Source organism: Antechinus flavipes, chromosome 1, assembly GCF_016432865.1.
Source record: "Antechinus flavipes isolate AdamAnt ecotype Samford, QLD, Australia chromosome 1, AdamAnt_v2, whole genome shotgun sequence".
In the NCBI taxonomy this organism is placed as follows: domain Eukaryota; kingdom Metazoa; phylum Chordata; class Mammalia; order Dasyuromorphia; family Dasyuridae; genus Antechinus; species Antechinus flavipes.
Genome location: NC_067398.1, coordinates 574,183,538 through 574,208,870, shown reverse-complemented (window position 1 = coordinate 574,208,870; position 25,333 = coordinate 574,183,538). Strand labels below are relative to the sequence as shown.

Below are 25,333 nucleotides of genomic sequence, written 5' to 3'. Positions count from 1 at the left end.
AGAAAATTAAAGGACCAAAACCAAATGATAATTAATATCTGACTAAAGGGCAGAATGTAACTGGCTGATTTCTCTAAACAAGGAACCACAACTAGCATTAACACATTATTCAAAAAAACTTCCTCTGCTCAACAAGTCTATCTGGTAAAACTCCTAAGCAACCACTAGAACATTTCAAAAGCACTAATTTAGAGACATGTAATTTATGTGCTAATTGTAAAACAGTTGTGTATTCATTTAAGCAGGTTCTCTAAATACTTATTAAGCATGTGAGACTGCTTCTAATTTTTCTCTCTATTATAAATCATCATAATAATACATAAACATGTATATAGGGCTTTAAAGTTTGGAGAGTGGTTTATGTATGTTAACTCATTTTGTCCTTACAACCATAATCTGTAAAGTAGGTGCTATTATTGTCTTCATTTATAGATGAAACTGAGGCTGTTTTGACTAGATGATACCTGAATCTTTTCTAGCTTTAAAACTAGGATCCTAAGATACTAAGATTAAGTGATTTGCCTGGGGTCAGTTGATCAATCAAAAAAAAACAATTATCAGGCACCCACCATGTGCTAGGCAGTATGCCAAGGATAGGGAGACACACAAGAGGCAAGACGACTGTCCCTGCCATGAAGAAAATTATAATCTAATAAGGAAGACAACATGCAAACAAATATCCACAAAAGCAAGATAAATATAGGATAAATAAGAAAAAATTAACAGATGGAAAATACTTGAATTAAGATGGGTTGAGAAAAGCTTCCTGTAAGAGGTGGAATTTTAGTGGTGACTTAAAAGAAAGCCAAGGAAGATAATAGTCAAAGCAGAGGAGAGAGATTGTTCCAGGCATGAGAGAAAACCAGAAAGGAACACCTAGAGTGGAGAGATGGAATGTTTTATTCACTGAACAGTCAGAAGGCCAGGATTATTGGATCAAAAAAATAAGTATTGGGAAGTAAAATATAAGAAGACTAGAAAGGTAGAAGGAGGCTAGATTAGGAAAGGCTTTGAATGCCAAACAGAGTCATTCTGTATATGTGCCTGGAGGAAACAGGGAAACCATTGGGGTTTATTGTGGAGGGAGCAGATGACATGACCAGAATTGAGTTTTAGGAAAATCACTTTTGAGGCTGACTGCAAAATAAACTGCACTGGGGTTGAACCACTAGCAGAATACTGAAACAGTCAGTATGAGGCAATGAGGGATTGGACCAAGGTGGCAGATCTCAGAAGGTGTATTTGATAGATGTTGCAAAAGGTAAAATCAATAGGCCTTGGCAATAGAATGGATATGGAAGGTGAATCCTGAGTGTCTCCTAGGTTATAAACCTGAATGACTGAAAGGGTGGTATTGCCCTCTACAATAATGGAAGAGATAAAAAAGGCATATAACTAGTAGGTATCTGAGGCAAGATTTACTCTGAGGTCTTCCTGACTCCTGGTCAGTTGCCCTAGCTACTGCATCACCTAGCTACCTTTTCAATAGCTATAATTTGGGGGAGCTTCACTTTTTTGTTGTGGCTCTGGGGCTCCTGTGACACTCTGGTCAAGTGTGTGGACTCCTCAGAATAACATGTAATGTAAAGAAAACCAATTTTATTTTAATATTTATCAATAAAAATATTTTAAGTCTATGTCCCCCATTTTAAAACCCCCATTTAAAGAGGGCTGAGTTAGTTAAGAGTTCAAAAGTCCTAATTTATATAAAACATTTACATAATACATATAACATTATGTATATGAATATGTTATAATGGGAAACTAAGTAAATGGAAAGAAATACATGACTTTTGTTACACTTCTTTCCTTTACATTCAGTACAAGAAGTTCATGTCATTAATGTGTCCACCACAGGCTAATGAATGTATTTTTGTATTTATTTCTCCCATCATCATCATCAAGCAGGTCCAAAAGGACACATCTAAGAAAGGAATGTAGGTTCATTCTTTAAAAAATAATAATAACCTTGAGTAACAAAAACTGATAAGTATATAATAGTTTAAGATTTATAAATCCTTTAACAAAAGTTATCATCAAATGTGGAAATATATTTAGAATAACTGCATATGTTTAACCTATATTGGATTACTTACTATCCAGGGGAGAGGATAGGTAAGGAGGAAGAAAGAAAAACTTGGAACACAAGTTTTGCAAGGGGCAAATGCTGAAAACTATTTTTGCATATATTTTGAAAAATAAAAGACTATTTTTATTTAGAAATTTTTAATAAATCAGAAAAAAATTAAGAACAACACAAAAGTTATATATGTGCCTTACAATAAGAATCAGAGGACCTGATTTCAATTCCTGCCTTTGATAATCATCTTTGTGATCTTGAACAAATAGTCTTTGAATCATGGTTTCCTCATTTGTAAGATGAGAAAATTTGACTAAATGATACTTGGGTCCTTTCTAGCTCTAGGACAATGAACCTACGATACTATGACTGTAAAGGAACTATTACAATTTATTAATTTAAAAGAAATTTATTGAGTTAACTTTGTACTTAGCAACTATTAGACTCTGATAAATCAGCTTTCAGCTTATCAGATATGACAACTCCATCCTCCATATAAAATATGGAACAGGCTCTGCCCTCAAGGAATTTAGATTCTATCAGGACATGTCGATAAATATGTATATATATATATATATATACTATCTTTAAGAATTACAGCATCATTTGATTGAAGGCAGTTATTAGTAGTTAGGGAGAGTCAAAAAAATACCACATAGGCATTTAACTTCAGTTAACTACTGAAGTAATTTTCAAAGGAAACTGAGTTGCGTCTATGGTTAGCCAAACCACTGTCAGCAAATCAACTACCACCTCTTTTTATAATAAAGATGCCCTGTGTCCAAGAACTCTAGGAATAGATCCGCTAAGCCACCTCCCTCCTATATTTTGCCCTGTCTTGGCAGTCATTATCTAAAGAAGCATTCACCACTACTAACACCAACCACTGACCAACTGCTATTTATGGTCATGTGAGCTCAAGAATCTCAAGAACAGCAGAGCACTCTTTTCACCCTGAATTTTCCCACTTATCACCCATTGGAACAAATCTTAGGGAGATGTGAGCAGGCTACTTCTTTCTATATGTAAAGCCATTCAGCTTTCCCCATCTCCCTCAAGAACTACAGCTATTAAAGACCACGAAAAGACCACCAAAGTCCTGGCCACTGTCAAATGATTCAATGTTAATTCAATCAAAAATAGATATTGTTTTATCAAAGGAAATTACATAAAAGAGGATACAATATTATCTGCTTTGCTGCTGTATCCTAAGGACCATTGGGTCTTCCCTTTTGACTCATAGTTTAAGCTACTAATATGTACTATTTCATACTATTAGGATTTGAACGCCTTAAGAGTAGGGAATGTCTTGTTTTTCTACTTATATATGCAAATAACAAACACTTAATAAATGCTTTTTACCTAAGTCAAGCACATACATTATGTTTAAAAGACTATGTTAGGCCATATTTAATGAAATATTCAATACAAACAGGAATATCTTTAAAAATTTAACAATCCCAGAGATTCTGAGACTCTTAATTAGATTTCCTCCATTACAATAGCAAACACTTTGGTGAAAATGCATAAGAAAGATGTTGACCAAGATTATTTCTGTTGCATTTTCCAAGGAATCTTGAATGGTTTTACTATTTGCTATTTTGCCAACAAGGTAGGCAACTTGTTGCAAAAGAGCTTATATAAGCAATTTTTCTGCTGAAGTCAACAAGCATTTATTGTCTACTATATGCCAGGCTCTGTGCTAAATGCAAGGGGGGGTGAGTTTTTTAAATTAATAAACAAAAAGCATAATTGAAATTTATCTTGATTACATATTTTTTAATTGTGAAATACTAAAAATATGATCCCATTGTTCTATATAACTCAAAAGTCTGTTCATTTCCTACAAATGACTATATGGAGGATTTCTTCAATTCACATATAGATGTCCCTCATAAAGATTTTGCATAGATAGGTAAGAAAAAAAGCTTATACAATAGGAAGAAGGGAAGAAAACAAGCATTTACTAAACATCATGTAACCAGGTGTTGTGCTAAGTCCTTTACAAATATTACTTCATGTGATCCACACAACAACCTTATAAGGCAGGTGCTATAATTATTCCCATTTTATAACTCAGGAAACTGTAGCAGATGGAAGGTAAGTGATTTGGCCAAAGTCACACAACGGAAGTCAGATTTGAATGATTCCAGACTCAGGTTTCTATCCACTTTGACCCCTAGGTCCCTACATATACATTAGAAAGGTGGTTATTTCTGTTCTATTTGTCAGCTTTTTTATTTAAAAACTCTCAGATGTTTTACCACATTTTTGGCTTCTCCTTTTTTCAGTCATATTTTATCTTGATCCTTTATTGCCCTAACAAAGGTGCTATCTCCAGCACAGATCACCTCCACATACAGCTAATCTAATCGGGCTACTTTTCTTCTCTCTGTTCCTCATAATGACCATTCTATCTTTTCTATAGTACACGCAGAACAAGGATGCTTTGGTCTGTGATTCAACTACTATTCTTAATGATGATAACTGTGGGAAATAATGATTTTTTTAAAAAGTCCTTTCCCTTTCAATCTTGAAAGATATTGGGACACCTTCACTTATTGGGAATCTTACCAAATTTTTCTTAAACTGATTTTTACTCTCCTCTGACTGCTTCTCTCTTCTTTATGAGATTATATTGCTCACAATCCTCCATTTTCCTTCCTCATATGATTTTACAAAGGAATTTATAGTCTAACCCTGTTGCCTCTGGCAGTCATCTGTGTGTGTGTTTGGCAAGTAAATCAGTGGTTTGTTTACTTCTGGGTTCTTAAGGAGCTTTGAGTTGTCCTTGAAGCCAATGAGACCTGGATTCCAGTCCCACATTGAACACATACCAGCTAAAACCCTGAGCATGTCACTAACATCTCAGAACTCTAAACAACTCTCTTAAAACAATAAGTTGCAGAGAAGATGCCAATCTGCATGGCGGGAGGAGAAAGTGAAAAGAATAAGCATTTATATAAATATCTACAATATGCCAGGGATTGTCCTAAATGCTTTTTTGTGGGTTTTTTTGTTTGTTTGTTACAAGAAAATCGTACCTTTTAATGTAGCTCAAGACAAAATAAAGTTTTATTTACTTTATATATATATATGGGGGGAAAGGGAAGAGGGAGACAGAGACAGAGAAGCAGAGACAGAGAGACAGAGAAAGAGAAAGACAGAGAGACAGACAGAGAAATTTTATTTTACTACATTCTGTCTAATACTGCAACCTGTTAAGATCTCTTTGAATTTTAGCTGTTATAGAGTGTCTTGCTTATCCTTCTTAGTTTAATATGATCTACAAAAGAGATGCCCTCTTTACCCACTAAATGCTTTTTTCTTTTTACAAATATTATTTTATTAGATCCTCACAACCTTGTGAGGTAGATGTTATTATTCTTTCCATTTGGGGAAACTGAGGCAAATAGAGGTTAAGTGATTTGCTTAGTCACACAGCTAGTAACCATCTCAAGTCAAATTTGAACTCAATTCTTCCTGATGCCACCAGCCTGCCTAAAGAGAGTTTCCTCATTGGGAAGTTCCCAACACGAATGAAATCATAGGTCCAGTTCCTAATCCCTAAACTTCTAGCTAAAATTATTTAGAATCAGTGTCAATGCTATTCTTGTTATCTATTTACCAATTATTTTAATTATTTATTTAAATAGTTTTAAGATTTAAGATATTTCAATTATATATAAGATTACCCCTCCCCATCATTATTCTTTTTTTTTATTGTTTTGGCTTATTAATTATGATTTTAAGTCTTACTATATAAAGATAGTTGGCTTCTCCATTAGTAACAAGTCTTCTCCTATGCATTAATGTATTGTGATTTGGTGTTTAGTATGTTCAATGCCTATCAATTTTTTTTTCTTGAAAGTACTGGAAATACATCAAATCCCGAAGTCAAAGAGCTACTGCAAGGATATGACACATAGGGAAGTATGATACAAGATCGGGAGTGACAAGGACGAAAGAGAGACCCTAGTAAAGTACACAAGGAATATGCAAGGAATGAGAGAATACTAAGTGGCAGTCAGAGAAGGCCACCTAGAGGAGGTGGTACTTAAATTAAACCATTAAGGAAATAATATAAAAGGCAAAAATGTGAAGAAATGCATTTTGGGACTGCTTTTGCTGATGTAAGAAAGTGAGAAAGGGTTCCAAGAACTCAACATATATGACACTGAATTCAGAGAAAGGCTACATATTTATTTAATTTAACTTAAACCTAGATATTGGAAGGAGTTCAATGCAAAAAGAAAAAATAAATGTTGAAAAGGTACGTTGAAGTCCAGCCACGAAAAGTGTTAAATCTCAAGTCAAGGGATGTTCGTTCATCTTATCCTGGAAGCAAAAGAAAGGCACGTTTTGAGTGGGGAAGTGACCTAAGTCTCAATAAGTGACTGTATTAATTGACAGAAGAAAGGTTTTGGAGGATAAGAGATGGGCTGAAACCAAAAACACACATAGAAGGAAAGGAAGAAAAACCCTTCTTTCTCAAAGATGGGAACAAAGAGAAATTTTTTAAAAGGTTAAGGCACAGAGATATTTGAGGCAAAGAGAAAGAATAATAAGGCCATCATGTCCCTCTGCCTTGATATTTTCAGCAGAGTAGAAGTGAAACGGGATAATGAGCTTGAGGGAAATTAAAAACAATTTGTGACAGCTGTGGCAAACACAAGAAGAAGTCAGTAAGAGATGGATAAAAGGATTGTCAAACAATAGTGAGGGTTCAGCCAAAGCTAGATTGCATTGATTATGTAATAGATGTAAATAACACAATTCTGTGACTTCCTCTTTAATACTGCCTAAAAGCTTGGGTGTGGGAGTAGACAAAGCCTCTTTTTCTGGGTTGTACTTGCACACCTCCAACTTCTCAAACTCAGTAGAGCCAAAATAAAATTATTCTTCCAAAACATCACTATCTCTCCAGTCATGTAGTTTCACAATCTCTATGGCATCCTTACTCTCGCTCACCCTACATAAGCAGCTGCCAGATCTGGCTACATCCTTTCCCTTCTCACTACTCCTATGGATGCCTTGCTAGTTCAAGCACATATAACTTCTCAACTGTGCAACCACAATAGCCTTTTAGTTGGTCTGCCTGTCTTGAATCTTTTATTTCTCCAACCCATGCTGGACACAGCTACTAAAGGGATTTTTCTAAAGCACAAGGACTGATCCTATCACTTTCTACTGAAGAAATTCTAATGACTCCTCCTGTCTCTAGGATCTGGAGTCGTTTGTTTAATATTTAAAGACATCCAAGATGGCTATTAATGACCTCTCATCAGTGGGCAAGCACTTTGAATTCTATTTCTACTTAATAAAGGAAATTTCCAAATATAAGACTAAAAAGATACTAATCATTGAGAACATGGCCCAAAATATTCCTAGAATAAAGGAAGCATGGCATTTTTCATCTCTAAGTTCAACCTTTTTACTTTATGGATAAGGAAACTATAGAGATCCAAGGCATGCAATGGTCACTCACCTTGTTCAGGTAGTGCTGTGAGTCCAGTCTTGTTCTCCTTTCCTAGTTCAATGTTCTTGACATCCTTTACTACATTTATTATTTGCATATAATAGAAACTGAATATGACCTATCATATGAGAATACTGAAAAGATTAATTTCCTAATGTCTAATAGGTTTCTGCAACTCCTCAACTAGAATATTCAAAACCTATAAGTATAGCTGACCTAGAAAGTTGTACACAGACAATTCAGGAAAGAATTCATTAGTTTTTATGTTGTTTCTATTTGGTTTGACTTTTTAATTTATCACATATAACTTATTTGGCTCATAACTATATGAGGATGGCACAATATATAATGTACAAAACTTGGAGTTGGTAAGATAAGTTCTAATCCTGTTTATGTCACATTTACCCTTTTCCTGTTTGTTTCCTCATATATAAAATAGACATAATAGCATTTATCTCCCAGGGCTAACATAATAGTTATAACAGTTCTTTCACTGCGTGTAGTTGCTTCAATTCATTACTGTTCTATTGGAGCTGATTTGTTTCATCTCTTTGTTGAAGAGAGCCTTGTCCATCACAATTGATCATCATATAGTATTGTTGTTGAAGTATATAATGATCTCCTGGTCCTGCTCATTTCACTCAACATCAGTTCATGTAAGTCTCTCCAGGCCTTTCTGAAATCATCCTGTTGGTCATTTCTTACAGAACAGTTATATTTCCATAACAAGGAATCTTAACTATTTCTTCTACTCCAACGAATTCTCTGATCTGTCACCCTGAAAATGGGTACCTCATTTTATCACTGTCCCAAAGAAACATTATCCAACCTAAGTCTTGTATCAATATATTCTTTTCCCAAAAGATTGATAGATATGTCCAGTGTCTCTCTTCAGACTTTCAAATCCAATTTACACTGGTTCCAGACTCTGGCCTTAGATACTTTCTTTACTTAAGCAATCATAAATTTAAGAGGTAATAAGTTTTAGGCCTTTTTTTAAACTGCCTCTCCTCTAATAAACTTGTCAATGGAATAAAACAGAGAACTGATCTTGAAAATAATCTTGAATCAAGAGAAATATGATATAGTAGGAAAAGAATTGAATTTGTTGTCTGAAGACCAAGGTTAGAAGAATAACTCTGTATGATATCGAGCAATTCACTTCTCTAGAACTCAGTTTCTTCATCTGTAAAGCTAAGGAAGCTTAGCTAAATGATTTCTAAAGATCCCTTACAACTCTTAATACTATGATGCTCTAGTATGGCATATAGTCTTTATTTGTATTTCATAACCTTAATTTGGAAAAGATGTTGCCCCCCTCCCGTCAGTTAATTCAAATAATAATACATAAAATCCTATGCTGTAAAACCTACTGTTTAGATTTCTAAACTATTGGATAAAATAAGTCAGGGACTAGGAACTTTTTATTTGTTTTAAGTTGTCTCCATTAAAATGCTGCTCTTTGCCAATTCTGGTTAGGGAATACTGTTTACAGCTTCATCCCAGCCCCATCCCAAATGCTAGAGAATATCACAAATAGTGGTATGAAAAAGGGAGAGGAAAAAAATGTTAATGTAAAAAAGAAAATAAAAGTTAAAAAATAATGTACAATGAGAGTAACCAGTCATTACTAGTAGACTGTATTTTCTTAATAGCAATGACTGTTTTGGACTTTGTGTCCCTAGCACTTAGCAGTGCCTGGCACATAGTAGGTGCTTTAATAATTTACTTCACTTGTCTACAAATACCTACTGAATGGACCATTTTTAGGCTAATTTGTTTTATTTGAAGGTGTTGGAGCACTAGATGATATTATCATTTTTTCCAAACTCATTTCACATTGTTCCACTTTGTCAATCATTTATTAGTAAGCATTTATTAAGAGCCTACTATGTACCAAGTACTATGAAAAGGACTGGGAATACAAAAAGAAGTAAAAGACAGTCTCTGTCCTCAAAGACTTTACATTTTAGTAGGGGAGACAATATGCAAATAAATAAATACAAAGTAACCTATATTCATTATAAATCAGAAATAATTAACAGAGAGAAGGCACTGGAATTCAGAAGGGTTGAAGAAGGCTTTGTATAGAAGATGAAATTTTCATTAAGACTTAAAAGAAGCCAGAAAGGTTAGGTATACTCTATGCTCCTGACAAATGTTTCACCCACCTTTTTTCTCGTTTTTCATGCATTTTGCTCATACCGTATCCTGTATCTCAATTGCCAGCAATTCTCTTTTGTCCCTACACTACACCATTACATTACAACTTGTTAAATTTCTACCTGTCTGTTTCATCTAATCTTATACATCAATACCTCCACCAAGTTTTCTTTGAGTCTCTTACCCACAGAAACAATCTCTTCTTTCTCCAACCTCTAATGGCACTTTGTATATCTCCTTTACATAAGTCACATCCTATTTCATAGTATAGTTTATACTATATTATGCAGTAAGTATTTTGTAGTTGTATTAAATTTTTAGAGCTAGAAGTACTCTAGAGACCAGAGACCACATCATTCTACAGATGAAGGAGGTAAGCAATTTGCTCAAGTATTCTTTCTATATGCTGTTTCTTTTCATGATGCATATTCATTTTTGTTTCCTTAGTAGCTATTATTATAAAGTGGCAGAGCTACTGTTTATGGCACATAGACTGTGCCCCCTATATCTTATGTATTCCAGAACCTAACATAGTGCCACTATCCTTATAGAGAGCAGGTTTTTAATAAATGTAAATTCAATTTATTGATAACAGTAAGAGATATAGATAATACATTGTCTAATATTTAACCATATTATTAAATAAACTTGATGATTTTATTTGTCACTGAGCCACTCAAAAAAATCTCTATCATATCAAATAAAGTATTTTCAGATGTCTTAACTATCCAATTAAAAACCCTACAGAATGCAATGATTTAGAAACAATCAAAATGAATCAATTTGAAAATGTCAGGCTTGGAGGCAGATACACCCATAGCTAGATAACATTTATATAATGCTTACTATGTGCGAGGTACTGTTCTAAGGGCTTCACATTTATTACATTATTTCATCCTCACAACATCACTGGGTAATTGTTCTTCAGTCATTTCTGTCATGCTCAACTATTACGATTTTCTTGGTAAAGATACTGGAGTACTTTGTTATTTCCTTCTTCTCATTTTACAGATGGGGAAACTGAGACAAACAGGGTTAAGTGACTTACCTAGCATCACATAGCAAGTGTCTATCACTTACTTAACTCAAGTCTTCCTAAATCCAGTGATCTATCTACTATACTACCTAACTACCCAATAATTATCTGCATTTTAAAGAAGATGCAAATAAAATGTGATTTACCCAAGGTCACATAGCTAGTAAGTATGTAAGATCATATTTGAACTCAGGTTTTCAAATACTATAAATACTAAATGCTGTGGGTAAGAGAACTGGACAAGGCAAAAGAAAATTTTGGTTTATTTCCCAAACAGATACTTAGCTAAGCTATGTAGTTCCAGAGTCACTTACTCTCCTCTAGCCTCAGTTCCTTCATCTCTAAAATGGGAATAATAATATCACTTATCTCAAAGGTTTACAATTCGGATTAAATGAGATGACACACAAACTACAATTTGCAAATCTTAAAGCATTATACAAAGACTAGCTATTGTTATTAACATTTTTATTATTGTTGTCATTGTTGCTGTTGTAGGTTTTCTCAGTTTGGCCATAATTTTGTCTAAACTACAGACAAGAAAGAAACTATAATGAGGGAAATGGTTCATAGGACTTACGGGGTCCCATTTGTCCATAGAGAGATGAGCTTGAGGGTCAGAGAGAGTACAGCCATCTGTTCAGAAATTGGCTGCAAACTCTTCCATATATAATTAAATATCCTGAGGTGGAGCTAAGTGCTAAGGAAAGCAGCTGTGTGATAAAACTGTGAGACAAGACATGTAAGTCTTGGGATCATATTTTTCTTATAATTAAAAGATCTGGAAACTGAATTATATTATTGAAATATTATATTTAATTGGTTCCTCTCTTTATCTGGTGATCCTAGTACCTCTATCACAATCTAAGCTATGGTTTTTAAAAAGTCATTATTAGCATTCTAAATTCCCCTTTTTATTTCTCACCATTAGTAATTTAACTCCAAGACTATGTAAAGTAATAGATAGTAGCATTAAATCTTGATGATTCTACACTATTTCCAGCTGTGGATTCCCTCATTCATAGGAATAATACTGACTGGGAAGAAAATCATTTTAAGTTTTACTGGTAATTCTTCCTCCTCTAAAATCTTTCAGAATAAAGTCCCACATATTGAAACTCCTTGAAAAAAGAGGAAAAGGTCCAGACTTTTCAGAATTATAAATTCAAAGAAAAATTACAGATGGAAAAGACGTATTAGGTCATCTAACCCGCCCCCTGCCAATGCTGGATTTCTTCCCACGGCATATTCTCTAGTGTTCTGCCCAGTCCAGTTGGTGGGAAACGTTTTAAAAATATAAACCTTATGTGGGGGAAAAGCACATACATATTTAGGTAAACTCCATCTTGGTACATGCAATTTTCTTCTTTTAAAAATCAGTGCTTTAAAAAAAAAACAGCATTATCATTTCCCAATAAAATCCTTTTCCTCACCAAATTATCTCTCTCCTTCTAACAACAAAACCAACTATCATAACATCAACTATACTTAGCAAGGTTTGCATAATTGTATACCAGGCATTTACCACCTCTCAAATTAAGAGTATAGGAGTATGCTTTATTCCTCCGGAGCTAAGATAAGTCATTTCTAATTTCAAAGAAAACTTATATAAAAATTATTTTTTTCCCTTTCTTCACTTCCCCAGTACAAGTAATCTTCTATTTGACCAATGTGTATTTGATAAGTAATGCCAAGCAATTCACAGAAAGTGAGGCACTGGATTAAGATAATACCTTTTAAATTCATATTTCTGGTTTGTAATTTTAAATCATCTTAGTGAAAAATATCAAAGCTTAATGACAATCCTTTAATATTCTGGACTACTGTAATTATTAAAAGTAGGAGTAAGTAATGTTATCTCTGTGTCAATAAGAAGGATTTTAGAATTGAACAGACATGGAAGCAGAACAGTTCCAAATCTGAGGCAACCTATCCATGTCTGACCCACTAAATTCACATGGCAAATTAATTCTCAGATGGAGAATAATGCCAGATCTCTTGGAGAGACTCAAATTATATCATACTGTCCAAGTAAAGAGGAAAGAGTTGCCAAAATTGCCTACATAAATCCCAGAATATTCTTACATCATCTTTGCTGGAAAAAAAAAAAAGAAAAAAATGAAGACTAACAGGCTACCCAAGTAACGGATGATTGTTTCGAGGAAGCATATGTAACAGCTATGGAAAATACCTGTCATGCCTTCTATTACCTAAGGGAGGAAATCATTTGATCTTTTTGCAACTGTGTTGTCCAGTTTTAAGTTCCTCTAATCTTATTTCAGAATATCTTTCAATTCAATCTAACAAATATTTATTGTATTTATATCTGTATTTCATCAATTTCTTTATTCCTATTCCCAGTCAAATGGAATCATTGTGTGAATCACAATACTCCTGTCTTTGCAAGAATCCCTTTGCTCCCATCCATCTCCATTTTGAATGGTCCTCAACTTTTTTCTCCTGCTTTAGAGTTTACCTCCTTTTAAATCTTATAAATAATTTCATGTTGTTCAGTAATGTTTTGGCTATCTGAAACTCAGATGGTTGCCAATATCTGACATACAGAATATATCAGAGGACCAGGAAGTAAGCAAAAGAGGCCCTCTAAGCCTCAAAAATAGGTGTCTCAAAGAACATGTGCTAACATTTATGGACTTGTCTTATATGAGAATCTCACATAAAAATTGTTTGGCCTTACTTTACAAAAAAAAGGAGAAGAAAGAAGAAACAAGAAAAGAAGTAGGAAGATGAAGACGAAAAAGAGGACAAAGAGAAGGAGGAAGAGGAGAAATAAGCTCATTTATCTGGTTTCCATGCCCATAGCTAATTAGAAGGAGCTATTCACCTTAAGATATTGAAGAAAGAAATCCAATGATGATTCAGGCAATCAAATATCTCTACAAGAAACCTAATTCATCTGACATCAGAGCAATGCTCACTCGTGTACTGGGCTGATTTCATGATATATCGATTATATGGTGGGGTTTTTTTTTCCAAAACCAAATTTTTATATTTCCACGTACACAAAGATTTCCTACTCAATTCAATTCTACTTAAGAAACATTCATAAGAGCAGCTAGATGGTGCAGTGGATAGAGCACTGGCTCTGGAATCAAGAGGATCTGAGACACTTCACACTTCCTAGCTATACGATCCTAAGCAAGTCACTTAACCCCAATAACCTCAGTAAAAAACAACAACAAAAACATAGCATATAACCTCCTTGATGATAATAACAAAGCATTTCTTTGGGGTTTGTTTGTTTTGCATTTGATTCCCAGGACCTAACTTGGTGGTCTTGAATCTAGGAGATGCTTAAGAAATATTTAGGTGATGGATGAGATAGATGATTTCAAGGATACAGAGAATTCTCAGGGAGGAACTATTTCTACAAAGGCATTTTCTACTCTTCTCTCTAACTTCTTTTCCTAGAGAATTGCCTAGAATACTACTGAGAAGTTAAAGGTCTTCCCAGGCTCATCCCACCATAATGTGCCAGTGTTTTCCTATAGAGGTAGTATGAAATACAGATACAAAGCTAGACTTGGATTCCCAAAAATCAGGGTTCAAATTCTACTACAAACACTTACTAGTTGTATAATTTAGGACAAGTCACTTAATTTTTTTTCTCAGTTCACTCTATAACATCAGCTTCATTGTCCAATAGGGTTCTTTTAGCTCAAAATCTCTGATCTTGTGATTTTAACTTCATTGTCTTTATTCACTCTGTCAGACTGATTCTCTACAAAATGTTTGTTTAAGTGAATTAAGCATGGGAGAATATAACGTGTATGTGATATGAAGTAAAGTATGATAAGATCCAAGCAAAGTACTGAATGGGACGGGTGCTAGACCCCCTTTCCCAAATTAACTAATCAGAGACATCTTCAGGTACAAAGAGAAAGTATTTATTTAGTCCCTGCAGGGAGAAGAGCTAAACACACCTGGGAAATATTTCAGCTCCCAACATGTGCCCAATCTGACAAGCCAGAAACAGGAAAGCTGGTTAAGTAGCAAAAGACCAAGTCTTTTCATTGCATAGACTAAAAGGAAGTAACCATCGTTGATCAATGGTCACCAATGTTGGCCAATGATGTGGGTCACATCATTTCCTGTCACTTCCTGTCACTGACCTAGGGTCTTGGCCTTTAGAGATCTCTAGGCCTAGAGGTCAGGTGACTTCCTGCAATCTGAGCCCAAGGCCTGATCTTCCTGCTCTGCAGACCTCTGGGAATAGGGATCACATGACTTAGGCCTGGTCTCATAGACTATTTTTTGAGAAAACTTCATCTAGTCCCATTCAGCACTAAAAGACATTAGGAGAGGCAGCCGTTACCTGGAGGAGAGTAAATAATGGTGGTAGAAATGAAGGAAGCCTTCTGAGTGGAAGTAGCATCTTTCCTGGCCTTTGAAGATAGAAAGATTTTTAAAGGCAAAAATGAAGTCACTCCTTGAGACCAGGGACTATTTTTCTCTTTCTCTTTATTTTTCCAAAGATAAACACCCTTGTACAAAGTAGCTACTTAAATGCTGATTGAACAACTTAAATGCACAGAAGAAGTTAGGACAAGATTCCAGTATAACTGTAATTAGTCTCTTGAGTGAGCTCTTTGAAGATAGGAGTTATTTTTTTTTATTCTTTTGGTAGATTCTTGTTGTTTTTTTACCTTTCTTTGCATCCTCAAAGCATAGCACAGTTCCTGGTACATAGTAAGCACTTGATAAATGATTGTTGATTTGACTTTATTAACACTTAAAATTCCAGTTTAGCTAAAACATTTTTTAGAATATATAAATAAATGGGTATGACATGAAATAAGATTTAAAAAGTAGCTTACCTAATAGTCTTACTTCTATGGAAGTCAAACTTAATGACAAGGATGGCACCAGAAGAGTCATCTCTTGTTTCCACCAAAAGGATCTGAGCTGCCTTTCTACTCATCATTCTACCCTGTACTGTCTTCATCCTTTTGTAGCTACTGAAATCTTTCTCTATTATCATGTTCCAGATATTGCTTTCACTACCTCAGTCCTTCTCTTTCTCTGTACTCCCCCTTATATATCCTTTCTTCCACTTTTTGGGGCCATATCTATATCCCACTTGCTCTCATGAGTAACAATATTTTGCCTTCTCTGCTCACAGATTCTGCTTTCTCCAGATGTAGAAAACATCTGTACTCTCCTGCTTCTTTACCTAGGCTAAATTCCCTCTGAGCCATGCAGAAGGAAGAAGGAAGGAAATAAGCATTTATTAAGTACTTTAATGCTCCATACTTGACAGATGTTCTTATTTGATAAAGTGCTAAGCCACTTCTCAAATATCATCTCATTTGATCCTCACAAAATCCTGGGAGGTAAATATATTATTAATCCCCATTTTACAGTTGAGGAAACTAAATCAAACAGAAGCTAAGTGACTGCCCAGAGTCACACAACTACTAAGTGTTTGAAGCCAGATTTGAATTCAGTACTTTATCCATTGTGCCACCCAGTTGCTCCTTGAATGGAATATGATTATGGCAATGTATATCTGCTTTAAGAAATAAAATGATGTTGTGTCTAGAATTCTGGCCAAAGGGACAAGTACTGGGTTGGAAGTCAATAAAACTTGAGTTCAAATCTGGATTCAGACACTTATTGGCTTAGTGATCCTGGACAAGCACTTAGCCTCTGATTGCCTGATAAACTAGATTCACTGGAGAAGGAAATGACAAACCATTCCAATATCTTTGCTAAGAAAATTCCAAATGGAATCCCAAAAGGTCATACACAACTGAAACGACTAAATAACAACACCAAAGTTGTACACAAATGTAATCAATTGCATATTTACATAAAATACACAATAAATGTACGTATATACAATAAATTAATAAAAATAAATTTAAAATAATAAATGATTAAAATTATTGTTCATAATAAAACTACCTACTTGAATGATTCCGCCCAAGAATGAAACAGCTGCAGCAACTCCAATCCTTTGCATCTCAAAGTCAGATAAGCCCAGCACACCTGAGTTGCTGTATGTAGTGAAGTTCTGGTTGGCCTGAGGAACTAGACGCTCAACAGCATTGGCAGATATTAATGAAGTTAAAGCAAAGGTCCCTAGAAAAAACATTATATATTTATTAATTATCAGATTAATGGTGACATCTTAACTTATGCAATTAACATTGAATCCATATGAAAAAGCAGAGTAGAGCTGACAAAAAGCTATTCTACCCTGACATTTAAAGATCTTGGGTGCTTACCCAAAAAATGAAGATAAAAACAAAGTTGCAGATTAATGATTTTGACGTAGTTGAATAGCAAACAAGAATTTTATGGGAAAGAATGGCTACAGTAGAAGAAGGTACATTGTCTTAAAAGTATAGAGGCTTGGGTAAGGCACGAGGAAACAACACAGGTCCCTTTTACCTACACTATAGATTTCTTAAACTGTTCAACTCTTACATGGAAATAATCCCTCTAGGGACTGAGTTGAATATCTCCTGATTTTAGAATCTTTTCCTCTTTAAATTACTTTGAAAATTAGGCCTATTCTACATCCAAAATTGTACCAGCTCCAGCACAGATTTCTGTATAATAATGATGGTGAAGATTTCTTTAGCATTTGCAAAGCACTTTACATATATTGCCCCATTTGGCCCCATTTGATGTTTGGTCAAGGATAGCCACTCTTTAAAATATAGATAGTTTGTTTTAATACAAAAGACAGTACTCCATCAATATCCAAATAAACCTCAGTATCCACTCAAATCAAGTCTATTATTATTTGAAAGGAAATTTGTATACTTTAATTTGGCAGATGACACTAAAATTGATCCTGACATTGGGCTAAAAACTTAGTTTTTTTAATGTTGACTTTATTTATATTCTTACATTAGTTTTTCTACATTCCCCTCAGTAGAAAATAAGGTTCTTGAGGAGAGTATATAGCACGTTGGAGGTGGTTAGTAATTGCTCTTTGAATTGAATTTTATTCAATTGGATTCCAAAAAAGGAGGGGAGCTGATAGGAACAAATTGTATACAATTCTATTTCTACACCAGATTTCTAGCTGTTACCCTTTCCAACATACCTATGGACAATCTATAGCATTAGTGGACCCTAAGTCAATCATTAGAGAAGCAGAGAGGTGGCACAATGGAAAAAAACACTGGATATTGGATCAAGAAGACCTGAGTTCAAATCTGTCTCAGTCATTTACTAGTGTGAGCCTGTACAAGTTATTTAATCTCAGTATGCTTCAGTTTCCTCATTCATAATATGGAAATAACAGTACTTTTCTCCCAATGTTCTTATGAGGATCAAATGATATAATACATGGGAAGCTTTTTGCAAAAAGGTTAAAAAATGCTAACTATTATTATTTTTTTAAGGGCACTTCACCCATTTCCACCATCTTTCCTCTTCTCTTATTCTTTTTCTTCTTCCATTTCTAATTTTTGTATGTCTTGAGTCTAAACTTCACAGAATAACACTCCATGAAATTGAATGGATGCCCATCAATTGGAGAATGGCTGAGTAAATTGTGGTATATTAATGTTATGGAATATTATTGTTCTGTAAGAAATGGCAGCAGGATGAATACAGAGAGGCTTGGAGAGACTTATATGAACTGATGCTAAGTGAAGTGAGCAGAAACAGGAGATCATTATATACTTCAACAACGATATTGTATGAGGATGTATTCTGATGGAAGTGGATTTCTTTGACAAAGAGACCTAACTGAGTTTCAATTGATAAATGATGGACAGAAGCAGCTACACTCAAAGAAAGAACACTGGGAAACGAATGTGAACTATTTGCATTTTTGTTTTTCTTCCCAGGTTATTTTCACCTTCTGAATTCAATTCTCCCTGTGCAACAAGAGAACTGTTCGGTTCTGTAAACATATACTGTATCTAGGATATACTGCAACATATCTAACATATATAGGACTGCTTGCCATCTAGGGGAGGGGGTAGAGAGAGGGGAAAAATCGGAACAGAAGCGAGTGCAAGGGATAATGTTGTAAATAAAATTACCCTGGCATGGATTCTGTCAATATAAAGTTATTATAAAATAAAATAAAATAAGTTTAAAAAAAAGAATAACACTCCATGGAATTGCTTAACTTTGAAGCATAATGCAATAAAAAGTAAAAATGATGGAATTAGAAGACCTAAGTGGAATTTAAAATCTTGTCACTGATTGATTAGACAGTAGCCTTGGAATCATCATCTCCCCTCTCTGGACCTCCATTTCTTCATCTATAAAATGACAATGGAGATTAAAAAGCTGGCCATGGTATCCTGTGTTCCAAGTTTCTAACAAATATTGACTATCTGACCATGGGCAGGGCCCTGAAGCTGTCAGTGCCTTAGGGAGACTCCTTAATACCATAAGTTATGTCAAGATATTAGGACAAAACTCCAAAACTAAGAACCAACAAGCAAGCTAGACCCTGACTTTACCATAACAACAAAACTTTGTGCTCACTCTCTATAAGCATTGATAGTCCCTGAACTTGGGCAAGCACCAAGAGGACCTGATATGAAATCCTGCCACAAATGGACTTTTTGTCACTACACAATCTTGCTTCATTATTGCTGGTATGCCTCATTACTGTTGCTATGTTACAGTTTTAACTCTTTGTCTAGCTACAAATTTATAAATTAAGGTTCACTCCAATAAAGTAGGTCTCCCCATTAGGGACAGGACCCTAGCATACATATGTCTTGCAAGTCATTTCCTTCACTTTGAAATTAAACTTCTATTTTAATCCTGAATATCTTGTCTCTAGCCTATAACAAGTTTCCTCATCCAGACATTCCCTATATGAATTAAATCAAAGGTCTAGCACCTAGTCTTTCTCGCTATCACCACTAGTGGATCATAGGGATAACAAAGTTAATAAAATCCCAGATAGAAAGAACCTGAGGGACCAATGAGCCCATGCTTACTCTGCACCATTCTATTTTTATAAATCAGGAAAGTAAACCACAGAAAATTTGTGATCTGGCTAATTATACTGTGAAAAAGCCATGATTTCAACCAAGTTTTCTAACTTCAAATCCAGCTAGCTTTCCTTTGCACCACAAAGTGCTCCATACTGACTCATCCTAATTAGCATTCTTCAATCATTTCTTTTACCTCTTCTCAAAATGTGAAATGGACCAAAATCTTATTCGATTCAGTGAATACCCTATACCAATCACCATTTGTCAGTTTGTCTTTCCATTTTCTTTATCACCTAATATACCTCCAGAATTCTTAAATTTCTTAAACCCATGTTCATTTCCCTATTTTTCATATGACAATGAAACCAGGATCAAATTTTTTATGTGCCATGAAGAATAATCAACCCAGTTCTCCCTCCTCATAAATGAGATCATTTAAAATCAAAATCAGAAAGGAAAACAAAAATGCACATTTTGGGGCAATATAATTAGAGCAAATTATGCTTTCTATATTTCTTCTAAAGAGTTGGGTTTTTTGTTTTTTTTTTTTTGTTTTTTTGGATAAAACAGATCATTTGTTTGTCAAAGCTTTACCACCATCAGGCAGAATCTCACTTAGGAAACTACATGAGATATCTACCCCTGAAAAGGAGGAGCAAAATGACAACTCTAGTGACTTCTTCTTTCACAAAAACAATATTTATTTGCTAAGAAAGTGAAGGAGCAGAGGGACCAATATTATTGCTGAAATAAAATATTACATGGAAATTAAATGTTTTATAAACAAAAAAAGTTTGTCAGTCTTTACCCCCAAGGACTTCGGTTGTTTTTCTAAATAAAGATCATGCATAGGTCAAAAAATAATTAAACCATATCAGTTTATATAATTACTCTGATATATATATATATATATATATATATATATATGCTGATAAAATACATAGTACCATGTGGAGAGAGCCTCTAATCTAACTAATCTACTCTAAATAACCTTAAAGATTTACAATAGACCAAGCCAAGAAATAAGAGGTCCAGCTGACTTTTTGTCCTTTGGTAGAGTACATATGATAAAATAAAATGTCTTCAGTTAAGAATTAAAAAATGAAGCACAATGAGTAGGATTTTTTAAAGTATGTAAATGACATGAATTTTGGAATTCATAGTACTTAGATAGAAGAATGCAAGGTATTTATGGAGTCCTTTATTTGCTAGCTATAGATATTTAAAATCATATAGTCAGCCAAAAGACTGCCATAGAGGCTTAGGGAAAAAAAAACTTATTTAAATATGTATTTAAAAGCCTTTATCACACTATAAATTTTTAACCTCCTAAAACAAATCCATTTTGGTCTACTATGTTAACTCATTCTGCCTCTTCCATCAAAGGTTCCACAGAGAAAAAGATTTTGGGGTTGATCTTGGATCACATCTTCTCTCTTTTCTTCATTCTTTCTCTTAAAATTTGAAGAATAGATGCTAGTAGACAATGGGGGAAGAGAATATTAAATGTTTAATGGTTAAGAGTTTGAGAGAACACTCAGTTTCTTATTCATTAATAGAGTTTTGTTGCATTTGTTTAACACAAAGAAAATTCCATGATCTAAACTCTTATCAATTTAGTTTTTAAAGGGCAAGAACAGCTAGAAGAATGTATTCCCTAAATATTTCTATGAGGTTATTTTATGTCAACTTCATCATGAAGCAAATTAATATACCCCAAATATAAGATAATCTCTGCAGAAATATAGTAGCAAAAGATGAAATTATGTAATCTGCAAATATCAATGGGACAAGTGGGAAAAATTACCTAGTTAACTGCAAAATAAAATGCTTTTCCATAATATCCTGGCTATTTCAGGAAAGGATGGAGTTCTCAAATTCCCTTTATATTAAGATATGCAAGGGCCAGAAGTGCTTCAGAAATTTCACAGTATAATATTTATTTTAAAAAGAAAAAAAATCATTAATAGTAGCTAGAATTTACATAATGCTTTTATTTTTCAAAGTTCTTATTCTTTCCTTTCTTATTTTATCCCCATAATATCTCTGTATATTGTTGAATATAGAAATAGATAAATATTAGTAAATAGATATTACACCCATTTTACAGATGAATAGGAAAAAAATAATAGCCAGCATGTACATAGAATTTTGAGTCTGCCAAAGTGTTTTACAAATATTAACTCATCTTTTTTATTCACAACAACTAGATACTATTATTATCCCCAATTTAGAATAAAAGAAGCAAAGAGAAGTTAAGTGACTTATTTAGGGTAAAATAGCTAGTAAATATCTAAGGCTAATTGCACTCAGGTCTTCCTGAATCCAGGTCTTATATTCTATTCACTGTATCACAGAAATAATTATCTACCACTAACACAAGTACTTAGTATTTAAGTCATAATTAATTTGAAAACCTGACTTTCATTTATCAAATAATTAAATCCCTTTCTTTACCAAGTTACAAAACATAAGTACATATAAATCCTTACCTGTTGCAACATGGCGCCCCATTCCAAATATGGCATAAATAATGGCTGGAAAGAGAGAGCCATATAAACCAAATACCGGGTGGACAGAAGAGAGAATAGCAAAGGCCAAACCTAAAATAAGATCAATGGCAATTAATTATGAGTAAATTACTTCCAAGATATAGTCCACAATAACAATATAAAAAGCTTTGGTTTTATTTGAATTACAATGTAACACATCATCATAATTAACTATCTCACATGCTCATTAAAAGATACTCTATTTAGTATCTACCTTCTAGAGTTGCATATACGATAAGATAAATAAGTCTTTGCAAGGAAGAACAATTTTTAAGATTTATACATTTTATACCTCAATCCTAAAAACCTATTATGTGCCAGATATTGTGATTACATAAGAAGATACAAAGGAAATAAATGAAACCATCTATACCATAAAAGGTTTTATATTCTATTGGGAAAAAACAACATATACCTGCATAAATAAATAAATGATACTACATGCAAAATAATCTCAATGGAAAACTAGTTTCTGGGAGGTTCAGGAAAGACTTCATGTAGGAGTTGCTCTTCCACTGGGCACTGAAGGAAGCTGGAGTTTCCAAAAGGCAAAGATGAAGTCCCCCCCCCCCTATTTTTGCCTCATCAAAACTAAATAAACGAATGAATGAATAAATAAATAAGATAAAAAAACATTTGCATTTTAATTCACTAATATCATCCCATGAACAATAAATATAAGTAATTATAAAAATGTTATGTAGAGAGAACACAGAAAATCTATTGATTATATTCAATGAAGCTAATTCACAGACATTTTAGGCATTCTAAAGGACTTGTCTAAAATAAAACATAAAGTTATTGACAGAACCTAAATTTAAAAGAAACAATTCCTGCATTTTAGACATAGCACTAGGTCTTAAATAATGAAATCATAACTTTTTGTCTCCATTTTCAATACTTTTTAAAAGCAACTTTTATTTTCCCAATCTTAAATTTAATTCTAAGAATACAATTTGACTGGTATAAAGCAATCTACTAAGATAAAACTCCAGATCTTCACCATGATTTGAAGGTAACATTGGATTTTGAAAGATGGTGCCAAGAGAGTCCACATATTGGTAAGTCTTCACAAACTGAAAAAGCTTTGAAAATAGGTCCAGGGATGGACTATGAATGTCATCACCAAAAAACGTTGACAATGAGGTGATGAATTGGACTTTTTCAGGTTCAGAAGACATTCTATGAAGTACAAGAGGAGTTATAAACTCCTTTAAAGAGGATCTCCTCACTACTAATTTTTTAACAATGACAAAACTGATTTTTTAAAATAAATTTAATAAACTCTATTATTATTCTGGGCAGTGAAGTATGTGTATGTAAGTGTAACTAAAGGTAGCTGTAGATAATAGATTCTAATTTATACTACCAATGATCACCATTCCTTAGTCTTGAAAATATGAATTATACAAGATTTTGTTAATGTTTCCGGAAATATATTTTCTTAACCCTAAATTCTCAGTTCTTATCCTACCTCCTGGATGACTCAACATGTTATGCTATGAAAAATGATATGTTTGTCATGAAAAATATAAAAAACACCTATCTACCTAAGAAAATAGGCAAGAAATGGCTGGCTAATGGATGAATGAGGGCTGTGTCCCATCTGTAGGATAAAACTGGGCTAGGATAAAAGTACCAAAATACCTCTGCCTCAAGTTCTCCAATGAATGAAGAAAGACTATGATCTCCTGAGAAAACCCATTTTACTTTTGAATGGTTCTCTTAGGAAGCTTTTTCTGCTATCAAGGCAAACTTTGTCTCTCTGAAATGCTAAAATACTAACAAAAATAAGAGCTAATATTTGTATGGATGGTATTTCCATGAAGACTTTAAAAGCTATTGAGTTCAAGGCTGTCTTCATTTTATTGATAAAAAAGCTGAGGCAGAGATAAGTTAGGTGATTTCTTCATGCTCATACAGTTTAATGTTTAGGGTAGGATTTGAACTCATACCCTCTGATTCCAAGTCCCATGTTCTATACCATGCTGCCTCTGTCAAGACTACCTTACCCCAAACAGAACTAAATCCTGAACCCTAAGATTAGAAGTCTGATGATACTCTATTGACAGAATTATCTGGGCAACATTTTCTTTATTCTATACCAAGCTCAAATTACTTACAAAGCAATATCATAAGTAGTACAATGATGAATTTTGTGAAATGGTCTCATTATTCAAATTCACACTGCATATTTCCATTGGGCTGCAATCAATTATCCTACTTTGCATAATTATTACTTCAAATTGAATGAATCTAAATACATATGGCCATGTCACAAGATTCATTATTTGTACAAATCAGGACCTAGCAGTTTAATATGTTACAATTTACAAAATGCTTTTCTAATTGCACCATAAGTACATAATAAAGCCATAATGTCATCATCATCATCATTATCCTAACTGACATTTATATGATGCTTTCAGGTTTTTAAAAGATCTTGACATACATTGTCTCATTTGTTCCTTACTAAATCCTATGTAGTAAGTACCATGGGTAGTTGTGGTGTGGTTGTTCTAGTTTTTGTTTAAATCTTTTTATTAATTAGGGAACTGAGTCTGAGAGACACAGTACTGTATAGTGGAAAGAAAGCTGAACTTTGAGTCATCTAGTTTCAATTTGAATCTCAGCTTTGCTACTTACTGTGTGACCAAGAGCAAGTCAATAAACCTTTGAGGGCCTTAATTTATAGTTGTAAAATGAGGTGGTTAGAAGAGATTGTTAACTTAGGTTCCTTCTGGAATTGGTATCATGATGTTATGTTGACCAGGATCACAGAGCTAGAAAGTTAAGAGATCTAATTGCTTCCATTTTACCAAAGAAAATCTAAACTTGTAAAAAGCTTATGCTACTACGCGAGGATAAATATTGAGAAAATGGCAGGACTAGAATTTTCTAGCTCTAAGGTTCATAGACAACCAAGTGGGTTGTTTAGATTCTGTACTCTTATACAATTAAAAAAAATTCTGGTAAGACACACACTGGAGCTAAAATTTGGAAATCTTAAAATAAAATGCAAAGTACTCTCACTTCAATAAATTTCACAAGATTAAATCAAGGACTAGAGATGACAAT

General features: G+C 33.9%; 1 protein-coding gene across 1 annotated transcript in view; it reads right to left on the bottom strand.

The window, feature by feature from the left end:
• Positions 1 to 25,333, bottom strand: part of SLC26A7 (solute carrier family 26 member 7) — a 306,162-nt gene that overhangs the window by 140,081 nt on the left and 140,748 nt on the right. Inside the window, exons 4-5 of the mRNA XM_051970834.1 lie at positions 22,196 to 22,306; positions 16,691 to 16,863 (exon numbers count right to left, since the gene is read on the bottom strand). Coding sequence (XP_051826794.1) covers positions 16,691 to 16,863; positions 22,196 to 22,306 — 284 coding nt within the window. The remainder of the gene's footprint in view (positions 1 to 16,690; positions 16,864 to 22,195; positions 22,307 to 25,333) is intronic.